Consider the following 24325-nt stretch of genomic DNA (forward strand, 5'->3'; position numbering starts at 1 on the left):
TTTTTCATTAGAGAATCAAACAAAATATTAAATAATTTATTTTGTAATGTTGTTTGAATAGATAACTGTATTCCATGTTGGGTCAGACAACCATCAAGACATTGATGTTGCAGTATTTACAGCACTGCTAAAAGGTGAAGAATTTATTTCTTTAATTTTTTTAGGATCAATAATGTTTTTTTCCGCCCTTCTTCCTTTTTCTTTGTTTTTTTTTTTTTTTTTTAATAAAAGGCAGTCAAATTTTATGGGCATTTTCTGGGACTCTTTTTTCATTTTAAAGCAAAGCCAGTAGGAAGAATATATAGATGTCATCTCTAATGCAAGCAAGCCACATGTCAATGTTTTCTTCAGCACTGGATATGCCGCTGAAAATGGATCACCAATTCCAAACAACTGTAGAAGGTGCAGTAGAGCAAGGATATGAGCATCTTTCAACTGCTACTGGTCTTGACTTGTCTAACGATTAATCTAAATGTTTAACAATATTATGGAGAGCACAAAGATTGAGTAGCAGGTCTAGAACCTGTCTGATTCTCTTTGTATTTACAGGAATGAATGTTTCTGCATCTGACCAGCTTGCCCTGACATTAGCATGGAATAGAGTTGATCTTGCTAAGGAGCATGTTTTCATTTGTGGACAACAATGGCTGGTGCGTATGGTAAACAGTGAATGGGAAAAAAGAGAACCTAACATTATTCTCATAATGGGGTCCTTTTACTAAGCTGTGGTATAAAGTGGCCTTAGTATACACCTGTAAGTGGGTTCTTCCCGTGTGCTAAGACCATTTTTACTGCAGCAGTAAAATGGCCATTTTTCCACTTTTTGTATGAATGGTCATGCGCTAATCTCACCATTGGTGCACAGCCATTAAAAAAAAATTAGGGGCCCTTTTACAAAGGTGCATAGGTACCTACTCACGTCCAGCATCTGTCAAATTGGCACTACTGCCTGGCTACCGCGTGCCTCAGGCAGTAATTCCATTCTTGGCATGCACCCAAAACATGCGGTAGTCGTCAGTTGATGCGCGCTGGATGCTTACCGCCTGGTTAGCGTATGAGACTTTACTGCTAAGTCAATGAATGGCAGTAAGGTGAAAATGGACATGCGCTGCTTTTCATTTTGCCGCACGTCCATTTTCTGGCACATTTAAAAAAAATACCTTTTTCCAGGCACACTGAGGAAATGGACCAGCACGCGTCCAAAACATAAGTACATAAGTTATGCCATACTGGGAAAAGACCAAAGGCCCATCAAGCCCAGCATCCTGTCCCCGACAGTGACCAATCCAGGTCAAGGGCACCTGGCAGATTCCAAATGTACAAACATTCTATACATGTTATTCCCGAAATTGTGGATTTTTCCCAAGTCCATTTAGTAGCGGCCTATGGACTTGTCCTTTAGGAAACCGTCCAAACCCTTTTTAAACTCTGCCAAGCTAACCGCCTTCACCACGTTCTCCGGCACGCACCTACACCAGCGCAGGCAACTTTTGTGCACACCTTAGTAAAAGGGTCCCTTACTGCATTATACTTACCCAAACCTATTTTGTAGGCAGTAAGAGCTCACGTGGTAATCCTGCGCTAATCAGTTATTGAACGCTAATGTAACTGCTAACTAATTAGTACAGAAACACCTACAAAATATTTTAGGTGCTCATGTTTTTCTGCAGAGGATAAATGATGAATGTGATCTGTGAAGTGAGTGAATTTTCTGCTGCTGTTGTTAGGAAGTATGTTCAGGTCTTAATTATTGTGAACAATGACTTTTGTACATTGCTCTTAGGTTGGATCCCTGGAGCAAGCTATGTTGGATGCCCTTGTCATGGACAGGGTTTCATTTGTGAAACTTCTTATTGAAAATGGAGTAAGCATGCACAAATTCCTTTCAATTCCCAGGCTGGAAGAACTTTATAACATGGTAAGTGCATGATATAACCCTTGACCTCAGAGGCGTGTGGCAAGGATTCCAAAAGTCAGTATGATATAGTAAATTAGTCTTTAAATCGTTGCAATTTGTCTTTAATGTCGTAAAAATGAAGCAGCTTATTTTAAACAAATAGCAAAAGTACTCACCATAACCATGGCTCATTGTAGGGCACTGAATCATTAGTTTAGGTCTTTCATGCCCTCAGTTGATCAAGTCCGGGAATGCTGTGTAGGTGATATTCACAGGCTCTGGATGAGCGGAGGGAAGGGAAGAGTCATTGTCATCCAGCAGGGGTGACACCAAGTGACTAGATGTAGGACTCATGATTGTAGGATTGATATATGGCCCCTAGACAAAGACTGTCCTGCGATGATTGGATTAAAAGTAAGTTAGAAAGGGATCCAGAATGGTAAGAACCCCCCCCCCCCCCCCCCCCCCCCCAGTATTAGTGAATGAAGGCTAGTGGTTCCAACTGAGCTGCAAACCCGAAAGTTCAGGAGAAAACTGATCCAAAAACCAAAACATTACAGATGAATACACTGTCACAGGACTCTATAGGCTATATTTATATTCCACTTTCCAAGGAAATGAACCTAAATCCAATGCAGATCACATCAAATAAAACCATTCAAAACTATGTGCAAACATTTAAATATAAAAACCTAATACACAGCAAAACCTACAAGCTAAATACAAAAAAATACTATCCCAGATATTCATCAGATTATGGTCCAAAACTAGAATCCACCCATGCAGGTTGTAATATATCAAAACAATATCAAAATCAGAAACAAAGGGGCCATTTTACTAATGTGTATTAGATTTTGCAATTACTGCAACTTTAAAACAAAAGTTAATATGCAGAAGTGCAAAAGCTATGCAGTAAATGCAGAAGATATGCTCTGTATTGAGAACACAGGGCACACAGTTTACACATAGCCACAATGTTACATGCCTGGTCAGTATTGCGGACCTTCTACGCTATCAACCTGGCCATGAGTTAACACAAAACATGACAGCTACCTGTAGTGGTATAACCTGTCTGCAGTGTCCCCCCCCCAACCCCACCCTTGATCACATAATCCCAACATCCCTACTCAGAAGCCCCACCATAACAGAAAACTCCACCTCCCGCAAAGTCATACCCTCTCTCCAACTTCAGCCTCCCGGGACTTACCCCTGGGTCAGCATTGGTGGGGCAGTGGTCCAGGATGACAGCAATCTTCCTCTGCTGCTGCCTGGGTTGGTGATGAAATCCAAAATGGGGTCGATGATCCCTAGCGATAGTCTTCTGAGACTACCGCTAAAGACATTCTTCCATATTTGGCGATGGGGAATAAAATTATCCTTAAGAGTTAAGGCATCACTAAACAGAAATTGTGAGCAGATTGACAAATGTCCACAAGGTTGATGACCACAGAGTTCAAATGAACTTGAAATAGAGGACATAAAAGCAGAATTAACTAACATGTCTCATAAATTCCGTGCCTGCTATAAGCAAAAATATACAAGTATTTAAATTTAGAATGGGTCTGCAAAATGAGTAAGTATTTCAGGAGAATCATCCTGACCACATCATTGTAGAATACACATTGTAGAATAGTTCTGTTTTTAGGTGTCAATAAAAGCTGTTGATCAACGTTCAGAGCACACGTATAAGCATAGAAGACAATATTGGTAGGGTAACTGTGTTGACAAAATTGAGTGGCCATCTCTTGAGCATGTACACTATAAATCAGTCACTTGAAGCGAAAAATTGACCAACAGGCAAATATTGTGGATGAGCAATCTGGGGGCAGAGGAATGTTGGTAGTGGGGGGAAGGAAATGTGAGAATGCAGTGGTGGTGGTCATGATGGATGGGACAGAGGACAAGTTATCTTTCTGCTGAAGACCAACATATACTCAAAAATCGGGCTACAAATGCAGGGATTGATGGTAAGTTTTTATTTTCACAGCCTTATGTAAGTTTATATTAGTTATTATTATGTTTGTTTTCATGATCGTTATTATGTATTTTTGTTGATTTAAATTCGTATGTATGTATTTTATGTTCCACGCTTAGACTGTTGAGATACAGTGACTATAAATAAAGTTTTTATTATTATTATTAGTTCAGGGGCAAATAGACAAAAGATTTTTAATAAGTTTCATTAATTTGCCTTTTGAACCCTTGAAACCATCAAATTAATTATAAATCCTCAAATCCATAAAAATAGGTAATTTATCTAAGTGTTCATTTACTGTGAGTTCTTCCGAGGAAAGAAATATGTTTCTATTAGATGATCTCTATACTGCAGTACAGCCTTGGCACAGATGATATATTCTTCAATCTTGGCACAACTCTAAAAAGGATGAAGTTTTGCATTGTTCATCATAATTATATTTTTCTCTTTCAATTTTCCATAAAGAAACCATGTTCAACTAAGTCAACACTTTTCCATCTTCTCCGTGATGTCAAAAAGGTAAAATTCCTTCCTGATCTAACATCCATGTAAATTGGAAATTTAAATGTCATTAATTTGGTTTAAAATGAAGCTGCTATTTGGATATTAAAACTATCAAGCTTACAAGCAAACAGTTGTTGAATTATTTATGAACCCATCTCCTCCTTCCCCACCATCCCCCACTTCCAAGTGGTAATGTTGGAAGCAGCACAGTAAAGATAGTTTAGTGTAATGTATTTAAGTTTTGATATACCACCCTTCCCAAATAAAATCAGAGTGGTGTACAAGTAAAATATTAAAAGGAAAAGAGAGAATAGAAAGGGAGGGGGAATCAGGTTCCAGATCCCTAGGCCACATTAAAGGTTAAAGTGGGGAAGGCCGACCTGAAAAGATGGACCTTGAGTAATGACCTAAACCAGAAATACAACTGTTCTGATTGGCGATCAAAGGGAAGAGCATTCCAGAGCATAGGAGTTGTATAAAAGAAAGCTGCTTGGCGTGTGTGGACTCAAGATGGTAACAATAGACTGCATGAATATAGAAACGAAAAGCTAAGGACGAGCATAAGATATGAGGAGGGGTGTAGGCAGTAATCAAGGCAGAGAGATAGGACACCAGTGTGGAGAACCTTATGAGCTAACAAGAGGATGAGATAGGACGCCAATGATGTTGAGCTAATTGAGGTAAAACATGGTCAGGTCTATGAGTGTGTGTAAGTAAGCGAGTAGCTGTATTTTGAACAGACTGAAGATCGTGTAGAGGTCTGTATGAATTGCAATTTAGGTAGAGCTTTGAGTCCTTATGATTGTCACAGAATTGGTTGAATTTGCTGCTCCCAGAAGTAGTATCATACACTGGAGGTAATTCTTTAATGGGGCACCTATGTTTACAAACCTAGTGGCTGCCTGATTGGAGCCTATTTTATAAAGGAAGTAGGTGCTTATTGTCTTTATAGAATATTAGTGTAACTGGGTATGCGCATGTATGTGTTTAGGCTAGGTGTGAGCACTTACCCTCTACATGCCTGCCATCTTCTTTCTGTGTAGGCATTCCCATGGGTGGAGTCTGGGTGGAGCCCTACCCATGCTTCATCCAGACTCCGCCTATGTGAAGTCCCACCTGCAAACTATGTGCTATTCAAGATCAGTGCATATCAGGATTTCTGGCACTTACATGTATGTGCATTCATATGCGCTTATCCTGGTCATTTACACTTGTACTTGCCATGTACAGGTTAGCGCTTTCTTTATAGAATTATATCCCCATGTGTCTGGATTCTTGTTAGTACAGGTTTATTAAGGCCACACATTTTCTTCCCTATGCTCATGTCCATCATTTTTCTTTCTAGGGAAACCCTCCACCAGGTTATAAAATCACCCTAATTGATGTGGGACTTATCATTGAATATCTCATGGGAGGAACCTACAGGTGCATTTACACCAAAAAACGCTTTAGAATTCTTTACAAAAATCTCATTCAGGTGAGGGTGAGCAGGATCTGGAAATGAATTCTGAAGAAAAGTTTGGGTTAGGATACACTCTTAAGAAATATTGAGTCCAGATGCTCCAAAATTCCTCATCATTAGACACATTAGGGCTGATGTACTAAAGTGCACTAACATTGGCCATTAATGTGAGTAAATGTTTTGTAATACAAATGAGGCAAATTCTTATTATTACAGACAGACAAATGGCATTGCAAAAATGTAACTACATCTCCCTGAGGTGTAAAGATTTTGATATAATGCAACGGTGAAGTACTCTGCATATTTTACCCCTGATATTTAAGCACCATGGTCAGCAGTGCCTTCATATGCTCACTGTGGCATTTAAATTTATGCCCAGATAATTAGTCCCAGGCCATACTCGGACATCGATATTGTATATTCAGGCGTAAGTTGGCCATTGGAAGTTAGCTGGGTTTTGTCAATATTCAGTGCTGGTATCAGATAACTATCTAGGTAAGTTAGGACAGCCATTTTATCCAGATAATGTTGCGTGAATCACTGACTGGTCCTGGTTAGCGCTAGTTATCTGGGTAGCGAGTGCTGCTACTAGATCTGTCTCATTAGGTATTGAGTTATTTTGCATAAAACCCTCCCGATCCCCCTTCTGACCTCTCTATTGACCCCCTCCCTCCTCCCACAATGATTTCTTAAGTCACTCCCCTCTTCCCTGAACAAATCCTGGGTCTACCTATCTCCCTTATGGTCCAGCAGGGGTCTTTGGGGTTTGTAGTGCAGCCCCCCACTCCTGCTCCCTCTCAGCTGCCTTTCAAAATGGCTGCTGTGACCTCTCACAACAGCTCGCAGTACTACATGAAGTACCATGAACTGCTGTAAGAGGTTACCACAGCCATTTTGAAAGAATGCTATGAGGGAGGGGTTTGTATTCCTGCCCCCCAAAGACCCCTGCTGGACCACCAGGGAGACAGGTAGGAACAGGAGGGGCCTACTTAGACATTGGGGGGGGGGGGTCATTTGGGGGGAGGGGGTATTACAGAGGCCAGGAGGGAGATTTGGAAGGGTTTTATTTTTTAAAAAATAATTATGCGGCTGCTGGCCCGATATTCAAGTTAATTGTAAAAAATATATTTATGTCTGTGAGAAGAGAATATAACTAAAATAGCTCCATATACTCTTCACTTTATCTGAGTATAGCTTCATGGAACCCAAATCCACAATATATTTGCAAAAATACTGTACACAACAATAAATATAAATATATGGCCCAATATTCAAGACTGGCAACTGCATAGCTAAGCAGCCTAATTTAGGACAGCTTTTGAGCTCTCCTACAATAGGCCGCTTAGCTATGCAGGTGCCAGCTCAGAATATTGCTGGCATCCATTTAACCCTGGGATCTTTCACAGTGCCGCCCCAGGGCCGCTGAGAGACTGGGCTGGGCCCGGGGCAAGGCCACCCCCAGGGCCCAGCCCCCTGAGGTCGCTGCCGCCTCTGCAATCTCCATCTGCTGCAATCATACAGGATGATGCAGCAGGTCTAAAGGAAACGAAATTAACAGATATGACTAAGTTCATCATTCAAAACGTACATAGCAATATTAACAAAACAGCCCTGCACTCAGGACTCAAACTGTAGCACCCCTAACTATGAAAAGACAGTGCTGTAAATATTACTAGAATGAGCTATAGATTCCTATACTGAAACTATGGTGCTCATTTTCAAAGCAGATGGCCATCTCAAAATGCCTTAAAAAAACATCCATCTGCCCAAAATGTTTAAACTGTGATTTTGGAACGGCAGAATTTGGATGCCATACACTGCAATGCATCCAACCAACCAGCAAGGGGTGTGTTGTGGGCAGGACTAGGGTGGCCCAAATTTAGGATGTCCAACAGCAATAATCAAACAGGAAGAAATGTACAAGTCTAAAAAGAAGAATGTTTTTATTTGGACCTATTCCAATCACATTCAGGGTATAAGTGCTCTGGGATTAAGGAATGAATCCTCCAGTGGTTACTCTCCTCCTCCCTCGCCCCTGAAAGTGACACCGGAAAGGGAAACTAAGCTCCCTGACAACATTCGGTAGTATCAGCATTCTGAACATAGCAGCAAGCAGGACCAAAAGGTAGCCTAGTGGTCAGTGTAGTGGCCTGTAAACCAGAGGACCAAGGTTCAAATCCTACTTCAACTATCTTTTTTTAAAACCTTTAAACTGTGAGCCCTCTAATACCAGAGATATACCTATTATGCCTAAATATTAAAGACACCTGCAAGCCTGAGGGCTATTGAGGTGGTGCACAGTCAGGTACAGTGGGTATTTTTCTGTCTCTGGAGGGCTCACCATTTAAAATAACAGAGTTATAGTTGAATATGAACCTGGGTGCCCTGGATTAAAGTCCACTGCACTGACTATTAGGCTGCCCCTCTGCTCTGTAGGGACGCCTGTGTGGCCATTTTCATACAAATACTGCCAAACAGATGTCCTTGCCCCTGGTTTTTGGCATTCATATTTTGGATGTTTTCTTTTGGGAAAAGGCTGTTTATTTTGGATATTATTACGTTATCAGCGGGATGTCCCAATCCTGACTTGGACATTCTTTTGAAAATGCCCCTCCACGTGTGCTAGCAGAATCCTTCACCTCAGTCACACATACAGAAGAAGGCAGACCCTCACCTAATACAAAAAGCTGGACTCTATGTGCAATACTGGGGGAAAAATACTGCAGTGTATATTATTTATTTACAACACTCGATATACCGCAAGTGAACCATTGAGGCGACTACGCGGTTTACATAAAATGGAATCAGTCAGGGGGAGACACAAACAGGAAAAGCAAACTAGCAAGAGGATCCAAAGGACTCGGCGAACAGATGAGTTTTGAGCAGTGACTTAAATGTAGGGAATGAGGGTTCTAAACGGATGTGTGGTGGCAATGAGTTCCAAAGAAATGGGCCTATATAACTGAAACTGGACTCACAGGAAATGGACAAATGAAAGGAAGGAAGAGAGAGTAGTTTGCCAGAGGAGGAACGCAAGGACCGTGAAGGAATGTAAGGGGTGAGGTGGGAAACAAAATATGCTGATCCTGAAGGAAGATGTGACTTAAAGAACAAACGGAGTAACTTGAACTTAATGTGGGAGCTAATGTTCTGAGCGAAGAAGAGGGGTAACGTGATCGAAATGGTGAGCAGAGTGCAGGACCTTGACAGCAGTGGATTAAATTGTCTGAAGGCATTTAAGAGAGTAAAGTGGAAGGCCAGCATAGAGAGAGTTGCAGTAGTCAATACGTGAGATAACAGGAGACAAAAGATGAGTACGAACAAGTGAGGGGTTGAGGAGTAAGTGCAGAGGGCGAATGCGGTGCAGAGCAAAGAAGGAGAAATGGACCACAGAGTCAATCTGAAGCTTGAAAGAGAGTCAAAAAACAAATCTTTACAGATTCACGGAAAGGGAGAGAATGGCCATCAAGTGTGTGTGTGTGTGTGTAAGGGGGTGGGGGAGGCTGAGGGACATGCCTCACACTTGGAGGTGTTAAGGAAGAGATGATTCTCCTTAAGCAAGAGGAGACATGGACCAAACAATTATTGAGGATAGACAAGGCAGTAGTGGGGTCTGAGACACAACAAAGAATTTGAATATCATCTGTGAAGCTAAACAGTGTGCAACCTTGTTCCTGAATGAGGGTGAACAAGGGGGAGAGAAAGATATTAAAAAGGGTGGGGGCAAGAATGGAGCCTTGGGTACACCGGAGTGAACTGGGTAAATCGCGGACAGTAAGTTGTTGTGAAAAAACTGAAAAGTATGACTGGAGAGGTAATCAGAGAACCAAGAAAGAACAGTGTCACATAGACCAAAAGAATGAAGACATAAAAGCAAAAGGGAGTGATCAACAATATTGAATGCTGAGAAAAGGTCAAAAGAAACAACAATGACAGAGAGATGCTAATCTATAGCGGAGTGGACAGAGGCCCAGATTCACAAAACCTAATGAGCCAGCAACGTGGTTTTTATACCAATTCTAGCCGGTTTAGCGAGCAAGGAGTAAAACGAGACATGTACAAAAGGGTTCTCCGAGCTCTTTTCCTATCACTGTAGCACCTAACGAAAATGGAATACAAAGCTATTACAATGAGCTAATTACTATACAAATGTGCATGTAAGGCAATGCACAGCCGTTTTCTGACCCGATGCAAGAAGCAGCCCCTACCTTTACCGTTGAAATTTTAACGGGTGGTCAGGAGCTGTCGGTACTGCCTAGAATGACAGCTGAACAGTGGAGGGAAGGGGTGAAGGGAAGAATTTCAGACCATCAGAATCATCTGGATCCTCGCAGAGCAGCTCTTCTTTTTTTTTATTCACGTCCTCAACCCGCCTACTGCAGACAAGCACTGAAAAAAAATGCCTTTAACCCCAGCTGAGTCACAGTAAGAAACAAAACCTTCAATGAATCCTTCAGGAATTCAGCATAACAAAACTCTAAAGAGAAAAAAAACATAGCCTCCACAAGCCCTGAAGGTACTGGAAAGAAAGCGGGGTCCTAGTCACTACTGCAATGGGACGAGAGGACACGGGGGTGGATGAGATTTGCATGGGCTCAGCAGGAAAAAGTTCGGCAGAAGCACAGGAAACTCCAACAAACAGCCAAATGTTTTGAAAGGTGGCGGCTGTCCATATCACTTTCTCCTGATAGGCCATGGGCCAGCAGCAGGCACCAGCATTCAGGCGCTCGAGCGGGAAACAAAAAAAAAATGCTTTTTTCATACACGCAGCTTGTCTGTGTGTATGAAAGCTGTCTGTGGCATGCGCATAGAAACCACACTTAGCGATTGACTGCTCTGCACATGCTCAGCTGGCTGACTGGTTTCCACTCATTGCATGCAAATGAACCCTGTTTGCAAAAGCAGCGAACAGCTAATTTGCATGCAATCATCTTTGGGAATCCATCTGTATTTCCAAATCGGTAATTTTTACCGATTTGAAAATATGGATGGATTCTTAATGGGGATCTTAGTGCATCTGGGCAAGAGTCCTTGAGTGCTACAAAAAAAGTTTCAGTCAGTGGTGTGCTGGAGCTGGCTTGCACCGGCTCTGGAGAGCCGGTTGTTGATTTTTGAACTATTTTGTGAGCTGGTTGTTGTGCTGTCAGCAGGGACTTGAAGGCTTTTTTTTTTTCACAAATTGCATTGTCCCCTGCCCCCCCCCCCCAAACACTTGCACCATCTGAATTCCTAATTCTCTCTCCCCTGCTGCTGCCCTTCCCACTGCCCCATGCGTTGAACTTTCACTTTTCTTTCCTCCCGCATCCGCTCCCTCTCCCTGCTTCCCTCCTTCAACCTCTTCCCCCCTCCCCGCCGCCGCCGCAGGACTGGACCGTTACTGTACCTGCAGGCAGTGGTTAGGACAGGATGCCGGCATCGGGGTCCTTCTGCTGCCACGTCCCGCCTACTCTTATTCAACTTGCTGTTTCCGTGTAGGCAGGACGCGGCAGGCAAAGGACACCGTTGGGACCAAGAGGTTTGAAGTGATGAGCCACCTATCTACTCCACGATAAGCAAGGAAACCAATTTGTTTAATCTCTGTTTTCACTACCCCACACAGCTGTCATCTCCTTTAGTGTACACGCAAACCAAAGCAAGCAAACTATGAGCTGCTGCAATGCTGCATCCACGTTGTTGTTCTTTATTATTTGTCCATCTGCAACAAGTCTATAAAGCTGTTTCAATTGGATAGGAGTAGTACCTTAAAAGATAGACGTCAAAAGTTGTTTTTTTTTTAACTTATTGGACAGCTTTTTAATTTATTTGAAAGCTTCCCATATGATATAAATATTTTGTTTCATGTAGATTTCTTTTGTTTAAACATAAATGGGCCATAAGCCCCTAATGCGGCCCATTGGTTTTCTTATGTTTTGTTCTTGTGATAAATTATACTGTGCCAAAACTGAAAACTCTTATCTCTATCTGGTCGATAATAAAAGGAGCTCATTGTGAACACTATCCACCCTAAAAGGTTGTTTTGTGGCTGTTTATGAAGAATTATGATATTGACTAAATACATGTATGTGTGTGTCCCTAGTCCTGCATCCTAAGTTTATATAATCCTTTCAAGAAATCCAGTTAATCTTTTAACTTATTAGTGGAGCATAACCGCAGAGTCATGGTATGGTCACATTTTTAATATGGTAATACTAGTGCCCATCTAAGGAACAGCCAGGTTATTTTAAGTTAGTCTTCACTGGACCAAACTTGCTTTCCTTGTGCCATCACTATCCAGCAGGTAGGCAGTGTCTTAAAAGATGGAGGATAAAGGATTTTTTTTTTTTACATTAAAAGAAGGTAAATTTGGATGTAAGGGTTGTTTGATAGTATGCTCTCTCTCCAGGTATAGTCAGCTCTGCAAAATTATTTTTTTTTTTTTGGGGGGGGGGTGCAGAGGTGGACGGGGGGGGGGGGGGCACAGAGGTGGACCAGGGAGAGAGCCTGTTGTTAAAAATTTACCAGCACACCACTGGTTTCAGTGCTATGGTGACAGCAAAATCCTGACTGAAAGGGGTTCAAGAAAAGAGTCAAGTTGGAGGAGACTACTTTTTCAAGGATCTTAGAAAAGAAAGGAAGATGAGAAATTGATCGGAAATGAGAGGGAACAGAAGGGTCTAAGTGAGGTTTCTTGAGAAGGGGATGCACCAAGGTGTGCTTCCAAACAGTAGGAGCCAGTCCAAGGGTATTGTGCAAAATACAGAAGTAGAACAGGTACATATTTTCCCCTATCTGATACATTCCAATTCTCAAACATTTTATTTTTCTAACTAGGTTAGTTCTAGTCTCTTGTTTGCACTCCTGAGTTCTTTTCTCAGGGTCTCCTTTCCATGTCTTGTTTCATGTCTAGTCTTTACCTTCTGTCTCTACATCTGTCTGACATTGATCTTTCTTTTCAACTTTTTTCTCTATTTTTATCTTCTCTACTTTCACACTCAGGTTTTGTCCCTCAATCTCTCTGTCTTTAAATACATAAGTATTGCTATAGTGGGCACACCGAAGGTCCATCAAGCCCAGCATCCTGTTTCCAACAGTGGCCAATCCAGGTCAGAAGTACCTGGCAAGATCCCAAAAAAGTACAATACATTTTATGCTGCTCATCCCAGAAATAAGCAATGGATTATCAACAGGTCTATGGACTTTTCCTTTAGGAAGCCATCCAAACCTTTCTTAAACCCGCCAAGTTAACTGCTTTTACTACATTCTTTTGCAATGAATTCCAGCGTTTAATTACATGTTGAGTGAAGAAACATTGTCTCCGATTCATTTAAAATTTACCAGTTTGTAGCTTCATTGCGTGACCTCTAGTCCTAGTATTTTTGGAAAGAGTAAGCAAGTGATTCACGTCCACCCTTTCCACCCATATTTTATAGACCTCTATCATATCTCCCCTCAGTTGTCTTTTCTTCATGCTGAAGAGCCCTAGCCACTTTAGCCTTTCCTCATAGGGAAGTCGTCCCATCCCCTTTATCATTTTCGTCGCCCTTCTCTGTACCTTTTCTAATTCCACTGTATCTTTTTTGAGATGTTGAGACCAGAATTGAACACAATATTCGAGGTGTGGTCACACCATGGAGCGATACAAGGGCATTATAACGTCCTCATTTTTGTTTTCCATTCCTTTCCTAATAATGCCTAACATTCTATTTTCTTTCTTAGCCGTTGCCACACGCTGAGCAGAGAGTTTCAATGTATCATCAACGACGATGCCTAGATCCCTTTCCTGATCGGTGACTCCTAACGTGGAACCTTGCATTACGTACCTATAATTCGGGCCCCTCTTTCCCACATGCATCACTTTCATTTGCTCACATTAAACGTCATCTGTCATTTAGATGCCCAGTATCCCAGTCTTGTAAGGTCCTCATGTAATTTTTCACAATCCTCTTGCGATTTAACAACTTTGAATAACTTTGTGTCATCAGCAAATTTAATTACCTCACTAGTTACTCCCATCTCTAGATCATTTACAAATATGTTAAAAAGCAGCAGTCCCAGCACAGACCTCTGGGGAACCCCACTATCTACACTTCTCCATTGAGAATACTGACCATTTAACCCTACTCTGTTTTCTATCTTTTAACCAGTTTTTAATCCACAATAGGACACTACCTCCTATCTCATGACTCTCCAATTTCCTCTGGAGTCTTTCATGAGGTACTTTGTGAAACGCCTTTTGAATATCTTGATACACAATATCGACTGGCTCACCTTATCCACATGCTTGTTCACCCTTTCAAAGAAATATAATAGATTGGTGCGGCAAGATTTCCCTTCACTAAATACATGTTGGCTTTATTTCATTAATCCATGCTTTTGAATATGCTCTGTAATTTTGTTCTTTACAATAGTCTCTACCATTTTGCCCAGCACCAACATCAGGCTCACCGGTCTATAATTTCCCGGATCTTGTCTGGAACCTTTTTTAGAAATCGGCGTTACATTGGCCACCCTCCAATCTTCCCGTGCCATGCTCGATTTTAAAGATAAATTACATATTACTAACAATAGTTCTGCAAGTTCATTTTTCAATTCTATCAGTACTCTGGGATGAATACCATCTGGTCCAGGAGATTTGTCAATTTGTCAAATTGCCCCATTACATCCGCCAGGTTTATAGAGATTTCATTCAGTTTCTCCAACTTGTCAGCTTTGAATACCATTTCTGGCACTGGTATCTCTCCCAAATCTTCTTCGGTGAAGACTGAAACAAAGAATTTATTTAATCTCTCTGCTATGGCTTTGTCTTCCCCGTTTGCCCCTTTTACCCCTCGGTCATCTAGCAGTCCAACCGATTCTTTTGCTGGCTTCTTGCTTTTAATACACCCTCTGTTCACCTCTTATCTACTTACCAGCTTTCCAGCTCTCACTCTCATTCCTCCCCAGCCCTATTGTACCTGTCTTACTCTCTCTCCCCTTTCTTTTCTCAATCTCCTATTCTCTGCCTGTTACTCATGCACTCTGTAGTCACCAATTTCTATTCTTTGTACTTACCACCCCCAAACTCATCATCTACCTTTCTCTAAGAATTGCTAATGGAAATGGATGTTTGGTACACCAGGATCGATTTTCAGAAAACTCTGTTCGTGAGGAGCTAGCTAAACTAAGAACAGACAAAGCTATGGGGCCTGATGGGATACATTTGAGGGTGCTCAAAGAACTCTGGGAAGTTTTGGCTTCTGCATTGTTTGACCTCGTCAATGCTTCCTTAGAGTCCGGAGTGGTCCCGGAGGACTGGAGAAGGGTGAATGTGATCCCTCTGCACATGAGTGGAAGTAATGAGAAGGTTGGGAATTACAGACCTGTTAGTCTGACTTCAGTGGTGTGAGTAAACTAATGGAAACACTTCTAAAGAGGAGGATTGTGAGGTTTCTAGAATTGAATGGACTGCAGGACCCGAGGCAGCATGGTTTCACTAGAGGCAGGTCTTGCCATACTAATCTGATTGATTTTTTTGACTGGGTGACCAAACGGTTGGATATAGGAGGGGCTCTAGATGTGGTGTACTTGGATTTTAGCAAAGTCTTTGACAGTTCCTCATAAATGACTGATAAATAAACTGAGTGCCCTTGAGATGGGTCCTAAAGTGACTACCTGGGTTACAAGCTGGTTAAGTGGAAGGAGACAGAGGGTAGTGGTAAATGGAGTCTGCTCTGAGGAAAAGGACATTATCAGTGGTGTACTGCAGGGATCAGTCCTTGGGCTGGCTCTTTTTAACATCTTTGTGAGTGATTTTGCGGAAGGACTGTCTAGTAAAGCTTGTCTCTTCACGGTTGATACCAAACTCTGTAATAGGGCTGACACCCTGGAGGGTGTGGCTAGCATGTGGTGAGATCTGGCGAAACTGTAAGAATGGTCCATTGATTGGCAACTGAGATTTAATGCTAAAAAATGCAGGGTCATGCATTTAGGTTGCAAAACCCCAAGGGAACAGTATAGTGTAGGGGGTGAAGTACTTCTGTGTACGAAAGAAGAGGGTGACTTGGGGATGATTGTGTCGGATGATCTCAAGGTGGCCAAACAGGTAGAAAAAGCGACGGTCAAAGCCAGAAGGATGCTCGGGTGTATAGTGAGAGGAATGGCCAGCAGAAGAGTTTATCTTGTTGGGCAGACTGGATGGACCGTATAAGTCTTTATCTGCCATCATTTACTATGTTACTATGGTTATAGTGCCTTTGTATAAGTCTCTGGTGAGGTCCTATTTAGAATACTGTGTGCAATTCTGGAGACCACATCTATAAAAAAATATAAACAGGATGGAGTCGGTCCAGAGGGTGGCTACAAAATTGGCCAGTGGTCTCTGTCACAAAGCGTATAGTGACAGACTTAAGGCTTTCAATATATATATATTAGAAGCAGTGGCGTAGCCAAGGGTGGGCCCGGGTGGGCCCAAGCCCACCCACTTAGGGTCCAGGCCCACCCAGTAGTAGCACACCTATGATGTGGCTGGCAGGGATTCCCAAGCCCCACCAACTGAAACTCCCAACAATTCTCCCTCCTGCATATATCTTGTAAATAGCAGATCTTCGCCCGCAGCAAGCAGTGACTGATTCATACTGCTTGCTTCGGGCCCCACAGCCTTCCCTCTGATGTATTCCCACCTATGTGGGAGCAGGAAGTTGCATCAGTGGGAAGGTTGTGGGGGCAACATGAGTAGTGTGTATTAGTTGCTGCTCACTGACAATGAAAATCTGCTATTTAAAAGGTATGCGAGGGGGGGGGGGGGGGAGGGGATGTTTGAGAGACCATATGGCATCCAGGTGAGAGAAGGAGAGACCAAATCACCTGTGGGATGGGGCAGGATTCTTCTGCCCACCCATTTTGGTCCCAGGCCCACCCAAAATTAGGTGTCTGGCTACGTCCCTGAAGAAGAAAGGCAGGAGAGAGAGGGGATATGATAGAGACATTTAAATACCCTTGTGGTATTAATATAAAGGAGGTGAGCTTCTTTCAAATGAAGGAAAACTCAGGAATGAGGGGACATAGGATGACGTTAAGAGATTATAGGCTCAGTAGTAATCTAAGGAAGTACTTTTCAAGGAGTGGGTGGTGGCTGTGTGGAATTGCCTCTTGGTGGAAGTGGGCCTGCCTTGGTCCCTTTTCAAATGGATGTTATTAAGTTTTAGACATTCATATCCCAGCTTCCTAAATCAGGGTTTAGACACTCGTGCACTGTGAATGTCTAAGAGCCAGTTTATGGATGTGTAAAACATGAATAATGTTTCTAAAATAAACATCATAGACTAATATTTTATTATAATTGCTACACATGCAATACCATTCAGATTATAGCATGCATTTTATAAAGAAATGTAGATATTTGCATGCATTTGGGGGTCCTTTTACTAAGCTGCTAGTGAGCGCTTACCACAGCTTAAAATGGTGCACTGTGGGACACACCCAGATGTCCTGCAGTAAATGCCAAATTTATGCACACAAACCACACGCTAAAAAATAGTTTGTCAGGTTCTCAGGTTCAGAGCCCGCGGGGCCGGGATCTGGAGCAAACGTGAGCCCTTGGGCTGCTGACGAGGAGCGACAGCAGCAGGCAAAACCCACCAACCAACGCTGGGCAAGCACACCGACACCGGCAGGGACTGCAGGCACCGCCCAGCGAGCCGGAACACACAGACTGGAACACGGGACTGGAATTTCCCGGACTGGAGGACACAGGACTGGAACCCCGGACTGGAACACTGGACTGGAGCACACCGGACTGGTCCACACAGCTTCACCTGCACTTAGCTACTAAGCCCCCCAGGAGTTGAGCTCCTGGGTTTGAGTAGCCAGCAGGACTTACTGGACGACACAGGGACCAGGACTAGAACAGACTGTAGCAGAAGTGCGCCTAACTCCTAAACTGACCAAAAGTGTTCCTAAGCCAGCACCAACAGAAAAGCTCCTAAGCCCTCCACTAACAGCAGTGCTCCTAACAGAAACTAACAGGGGTGCCCCTACGCCCTACACTAACAGAAGTGCAGGGAAACCACAAGGGAAAAGGAAGGGAAGACAAATGCCAGACCTAACACTGGTGCTTCCTAGTAAGCACCAAGCTGCAGCAGCTAAACACGGGTTCTCACCCCGGTGCTTCCTAAGCACCAAGCTACAGCAGCTAAACACAGGTCACGAGGAAAAGCGGGGAAGACACAAGGAAACAGGCAGGAAAGCCAAATACCCAAACAACAAAAGGTGCTTCCTAAACACTTACTAACAAGGGTGCTCCCAGCACCAAACTCCAGCACTGCACTAACAGCAGTGCTACACACTGTAGCAAAAGGGAAAGCAGAGGAGCCAAAGGGAAAAACAGGGAAGTCAAACACACAAGTCACAAGTGCACACTGACTGCACTAAACTAACCTGGACCTAAAGCAAGTAGCCAGAAGCAAACATTGCGAAGGCTGTGAAGGAAAGAACACCACTTCCTTATCAAGGCCCTCCCTGATGATGTCACACTCCCTAGCAGTGTTGCCAGGTGGAAAATTTTTTTCCCACCCAAACGAGCCCAAATCCAGCCCAAAACCCGCCCAAACTCAAACCCCGACCCTGACACCCCCACCCCCGCGTCATCACCCTCGCCCCCGCCGTCATCAACCCCGCCCCCGCCATCACCGGCCCCGCCTCCCCCATCACTGGCCCCGCCCAACACGTCACTAACCCCGCCCAAAACGTCACTAACCCCGCCCCCCGCGGCCGAAAAAACCGCCCGAAAAACCGCGGAAAAGAAAAAAAAGAAGCCCAAAAAACCGCCCACCTGGCAACACTGCTCCCTAGACCCAGGCAACAGCACACTGACCCAGAGAGCACACTGAAACCCATAGAGGCCCAACCCACACCAATGCAACACCGTGAAACACTTGAAGCCAGTACACCCAAAGAGAGTTAGAGCAACTCAGACTACACCCATAGCTGCAGTGAAGTGAGACAATTAGCCCCATGCTGGCAGCAGCCGGCACAGAGAGACAGAGCCAGCTCAGAAAGGACAGAGAAAAGAAACAGAAGCCAGCTAAGAAGCTGACCCCCAGGAAAGAGGTAAGTTTGAGAGGGGTTCTGACCACAATCATAACATATTTTTTATTTTATCGTGAAGAGGGCGTGTCTGGGGCAGAGAGTGGGCATTGCTGATCTAATCGGTTAGCAGAGTTACAATAATGTGTGTTAACTGATTAGCGGAGGATTAGCACATGAGCCTTTACCACCTACAAAACAGGTGTTGGTAAGTGCCACATGCTAACAGCAACTATAGTGCGTGGCCATTAATGGAAAAATTAGGAAATCGTCCATTTTTTGGCTGTGGGAAGAATGACCTTAGAATGCAGGAAAAACCTGCATAATGGGGGCACAAAGGCCACCTTAACTGCAGCTTAGTAAAAGGACCCCTTGGAATCAGAGTGTAAACAGAAAATGAGATATAGGTTCAAGGTTATATTTATTTGATTATCCTCTTAGGGTCAGACCATCAAAATGGTTACATATACTAAAATAGTGAAAATAGAACGTCCAGATCATAATAATAAGCAACAACATACAACAATAAATAATAATTCTGCTGTGGCCCATCAGGAACTCACTAAGAAGCAGGTCATACCTACATACGAGCCGAGATTACCTGGTAAATTTAGTGCATGCTAACACTAGAGACACCCATACATTCCTATGGGTGTCTCTAGCATTAGCGCGTACTCATTTTAGCACACGCTAAAAATGCTAGCGCGCCTACAGTGTGGCTTAGTAAACAGGGCCCTTTGTTTTGTGTCAAGTATTATGCATTTTTCAGCAGTGTGCTCCAGTAAATTGCAGGTCATAACTTGTGTGCCTGCTGGGTCTGAGTTTCTCAAACTTTGCACGCAAGTCTGTTAAGGCTTTTCCGCAAAATGTGTCTCCAATTGTTTAGCTAGAACAGGAGGATGGTCTTGTGAATATTTGCATGCAAGCAGAAACTACAGTTTTTGCTTAAGTCAGTATTCTATTTCTCCAGAGTATTTAACATGACTTACATTTTCTTTAGTTATACCTGAAAATGTTCTATAAATATACAATACATAATGCAGCATAACAAAAATCACTTCCACAAAAACAAAAAAATAACCCCTTGGTTTTTAAATTTCCAGAAGTCTAGAAGAAAGTTCTGTACTAATATTACTCATGACTGTGAAGAACATAAATCCCATGTTACCAAGGCAGAGAAAGAGGAAAAAATACGTCATAGTCAATTCATCCAAACTGCACAACCCTGCAGACCTAAGGTACCTGTTTACAGTACTAATCAATGGTGCTATTAAATTGCAGAAGGGGTCTGTTTTGAAAGTTGCATCTTTCCATGCAGGGAACAAATGTACTCGTGGGCTTTCTCTCTCCTGTCCTGGCCTTGCCCTTTTACCATTTATAAAATCTAGCTGCCTTGAACTTGTCAGCTGGATTTTGTTGCTGAGGGAGAGAAATTTTCAAACTGGGAAATTTACCAGAGTAACTGCCTAGTTATGCAGCCATTGTCCACCCAATTTTGACATTCCTTATTCTGTTTTTCTTTTGACCAATTCTGGCAGTGTTTCTCTTGTAAAACAGTATGGGGCTACCTTTCCAAAATAATGATTTTCTAATATACTGTGTCCGTCAATATTCATGTTTAAAAATAGGATGATGCGTGTTTTATGTGTAGTGAAAGACTGATAAAAGATGAATTTGCAAGGTGAAAGGATTCAAACATAACTTTCTCTCCTCTCTTATGAAAGATGGGTGGCGGTACAGAAGAAGTGAGGAAAAAAAGAAGCAAAGAAGAAATCGTAGACATCAACAACTCGGAATCAAGGCTCTTCCCATACCCTTTTAATGAGCTCTTGGTCTGGGCTGTGTTAGTGAAGAGGCAGAAGATGGCTCTTTTCTTTTGGCAGCATGGAGAAGAGTCCATGGCCAAAGCTTTGGTTGCTTGCAAGCTGAATCGCTCCATGGCTTCTGAAGCAAAAGAGAGCGAAGTCATTGATGACGCATCGGAAGAGCTGAAGAACTATTCCAAGTAAACTAAATATTTGTCAGTTTCTCAAGCTGTGGTAACAATCTGCAGTAGTTACTAATGCCCTTCCCTATTCTTTCATGTTTTGAAGTAACAAAAAAGATACATTTTCATGCCTCTAAAGTCAGTTCATGAACTGATAAATTTTAGTGAAAGCATTCCATTGAGTGCATTATGTATTTGAATTAACATGGCATATTATGTAGAATGAGATATATGTGGTCTTTACGCTTTGAGCTAAGTGTGCTCAATTATAAGGGATGAGCAAGGAGGGCTCTTATAAAACTCCTTTTTGGTATACCTACTTTTAGGCAGACTGAGGGTGGTTTTATATAGGATATCCATGGCAGAAGACCGAAAAAGGTGCATATTTTAAACCTGTTTTATAAATGCAATATTAGGCACGTACATGCCTTTATACCATAGGCTCCCAGATTTAGCTCTAATAGCACACAAATGCTGACACAGATATTCCAGTCTGAAGATGTAAACCTGTGCATATACTTTATAATATATGCACATCAGGACTGATCCAAAGGTAACTGATATCCTAGGTGGATCTTCAACTCTGTACCCCCAGGGGCAGCTTAAGGCCCTCTCCCCTCATGCTCAGCATTCCCTTGCAGTGTCCAGCATCTCCCCTTCATGCCCTGTCCTCCCCTTCTGAGGTGTCCAGCATCTGTGATTTCCTACACCCCTCCCCGCACACCGAGGTGTCCAGATTTTTCCTTTCCCTACTTCCTTGAGGTGTCCACCATATCCCCTTTCCTACCCTCTTGAGTATCCAGCATCTCCCTTTCCCTATCCCCCCCAAGGTGTCCAGAATTTCCCCTTCCCTACTCCCTTGAGGTGTTCAGTATCTCCCCTTCCATAGCTCCTCCCCAAGATATTTAGCACACCCTCCTCCTCTCCCCCTGTACCCCCATGCGTTCAGCATCTCATTCCTCTTAGCACTCTCTTGCTGATACAGCATTTCTTAGGTCTACGGTGAAAGTCAAGACATGTTACATTCTACTCCCTACTAACTTCCTGTTATGGAGGGGGTGGGATGTGGTGTCCCTGAGTTGCACAGGTTCTCAATACCCCATGCCAGCTGCACTGACTCTTGTTTGGCATGGCTTGGCTGCTGACTTCTGAGGTATTGTTGCCACCTCCAACTGGTGGTGCCCTAGGCAGACACCAAGTCTGCTTAGTGTTCAGGCTGGCCTGGTATCCACTCTGTACAAACTACACCCCCAGAAATACCTACACACAGATCGCATAAAGGAAGGTGAGCCTGACGTCATTGTCGGGCAAAATGGTAGAGACTATTATAAAGACCAAAATTAAAGAGCATATTCAACAGCATGGATTAATGAGACAAATCCAACATGGATTTAATGAAGGGAAATATTGCCTTATAAATCTACTACATTTCTTTGAAGGGATGAACAAATATGTGGATAAAGGTGAGACGGGTTGATATTGTGTATCTGGATTTTCAAAAGGCGTTTGACAAAGTACAGTGGTGGAAATAAGTATTTGATCCCTTGCTGATTTTGTAAGTTTGCCCACTGACAAAGACATGAGCAGCCCATAATTGAAGGGTAGGTTATTGGTAACAGTGAGAGATAGCACATCACAAATTAAATCCGGAAAATCACATTGTGGAAAGTATATGAATTTATTTGCATTCTGCAGAGGGAAATAAGTATTTAATCCCTCTGGCAAACAAGACCTAATACTTGGTGGCAAAACCCTTGTTGGCAAGCACAGCGGTCAGACGTCTTCTGTAGTTGATGATGAGGTTTGCACACATGTCAGGAGGAATTTTGGTCCACTCCTCTTTGCAGATCATCTCTAAATCATTAAGAGTTCTGGGCTGTCGCTTGGCAACTCGCAGCTTCAGCTCCCTCCATAAGTTTTCAATGGGATTAAGGTCTGGTGACTGGCTAGGCCACTCCATGACCCTAATGTGCTTCTTCCTGAGCCACTCCTTTGTTGCCTTGGCTGTATGTTTTGGGTCGTTGTCATGCTGGAAGACCCAGCCACGACCCATTTTTAAGGCCCTGGCGGAGGGAAGGAGGTTGTCACTCAGAATTGTACGGTACATGGCCCCATCCATTCTCCCATTGATGCGGTGAAGTAGTCCTGTGCCTTTAGCAGAGAAACACCCCCAAAACATAACATTTCCACCTCCATGCTTGACAGTGGGGACGGTGTTCTTTGGGTCATAGGCAGCATTTCTCTTCCTCCAAACACGGCGAGTTGAGTTCATGCCAAAGAGCTCAATTTTTGTCTCATCTGACCACAGCACCTTCTCCCAATCACTCTCGGCATCATCCAGGTGTTCACTGGCAAACTTCAGACGGGCCGTCACATGTGCCTTCCGGAGCAGGGGGACCTTGCGGGCACTGCAGGATTGCAATCCGTTATGTCGTAATGTGTTACCAATGGTTTTCGTGGTGACAGTGGTCCCAGCTGCCTTGAGATCATTGACAAGTTCCCCCCTTGTAGTTGTAGGCTGATTTCTAACCTTCCTCATGATCAAGGATACCGCACGAGGTGAGATTTTGCGTGGAGCCCCAGATCTTTGTCGATTGACAGTCATTTTATACTTCTTCCATTTTCTTACTATGGCACCAACAGTTGTCTCCTTCTCGCCCAGCGTCTTACTGATGGTTTTGTAGCCCATTCCAGCCTTGTGCAGGTGTATGATCTTGTCCCTGACATCCTTAGACAGCTCCTTGCTCTTGGCCATTTTGTAGAGGTTAGAGTCTGACTGATTCACTGAGTCTGTGGACAGGTGTCTTTCATACAGGTGACCATTGCCGACAGCTGTCTGTCATGCAGGTAACGAGTTGATTTGGAGCATCTACCTGGTCTGTAGGGGCCAGATCTCTTACTGGTTGGTGGGGGATCAAATACTTATTTCCCTCTGCAGAATGCAAATAAATTCATATACTTTCCACAATGTGATTTTCCGGATTTAATTTGTGATGTGCTATCTCTCACTGTTACCAATAACCTACCCTTCAATTATGGGCTGCTCATGTCTTTGTCAGTGGGCAAACTTACAAAATCAGCAAGGGATCAAATACTTATTTCCACCACTGTACCTCATGAAAGACTCCAGAGGAAATTGGAGAGTCATGGGATAGGAGGTAGCATCCTATTGTGGATTAAAAACTGGTTAAAAAAATAGAAAACAGAGAGTAGGGTTAAATGGTCAGTATTCTCAGTGGAGAAGGGTAGATAATGGGGTTCCCCAGGGGTCTGTGCTGGGACTGCTGCTTTTTAACATATTTATAAGTAATCTAGAAATGGGAGTACCTAGTGAGGTAATTCAATTTGCTGACGACACAAAGTTATTCAAAGTTGTTAAATCGCAAGAGGATTGTGAAAAATTACAAGAGGACCTTACAAGACTGGGAGACTGGGCATCTAAATGGCAGATGATGTTTA

The 24325-nt window shown here is 43.1% G+C and overlaps 1 protein-coding gene across 3 annotated transcripts in view; it reads left to right on the plus strand.

Annotated features, from left to right (window-relative positions):
- The window catches only part of LOC115459808 (transient receptor potential cation channel subfamily M member 7-like), a 214101-nt gene that overhangs the window by 51185 nt on the left and 138591 nt on the right, over positions 1-24325 (plus strand). For all 3 annotated transcript variants that reach the window (XM_030189591.1, XM_030189592.1, XM_030189593.1), the window contains 7 exons: positions 62-134; positions 550-650; positions 1784-1918; positions 4338-4391; positions 5722-5853; positions 19983-20117; positions 20604-20884. In XM_030189591.1, coding sequence (XP_030045451.1) covers positions 62-134; positions 550-650; positions 1784-1918; positions 4338-4391; positions 5722-5853; positions 19983-20117; positions 20604-20884 — 911 coding nt within the window. The remainder of the gene's footprint in view (positions 1-61; positions 135-549; positions 651-1783; positions 1919-4337; positions 4392-5721; positions 5854-19982; positions 20118-20603; positions 20885-24325) is intronic.

The sequence above is a fragment of the Microcaecilia unicolor genome, chromosome 1 (assembly GCF_901765095.1).
Source record: "Microcaecilia unicolor chromosome 1, aMicUni1.1, whole genome shotgun sequence".
Taxonomy (NCBI): Eukaryota; Metazoa; Chordata; class Amphibia; order Gymnophiona; family Siphonopidae; genus Microcaecilia; species Microcaecilia unicolor.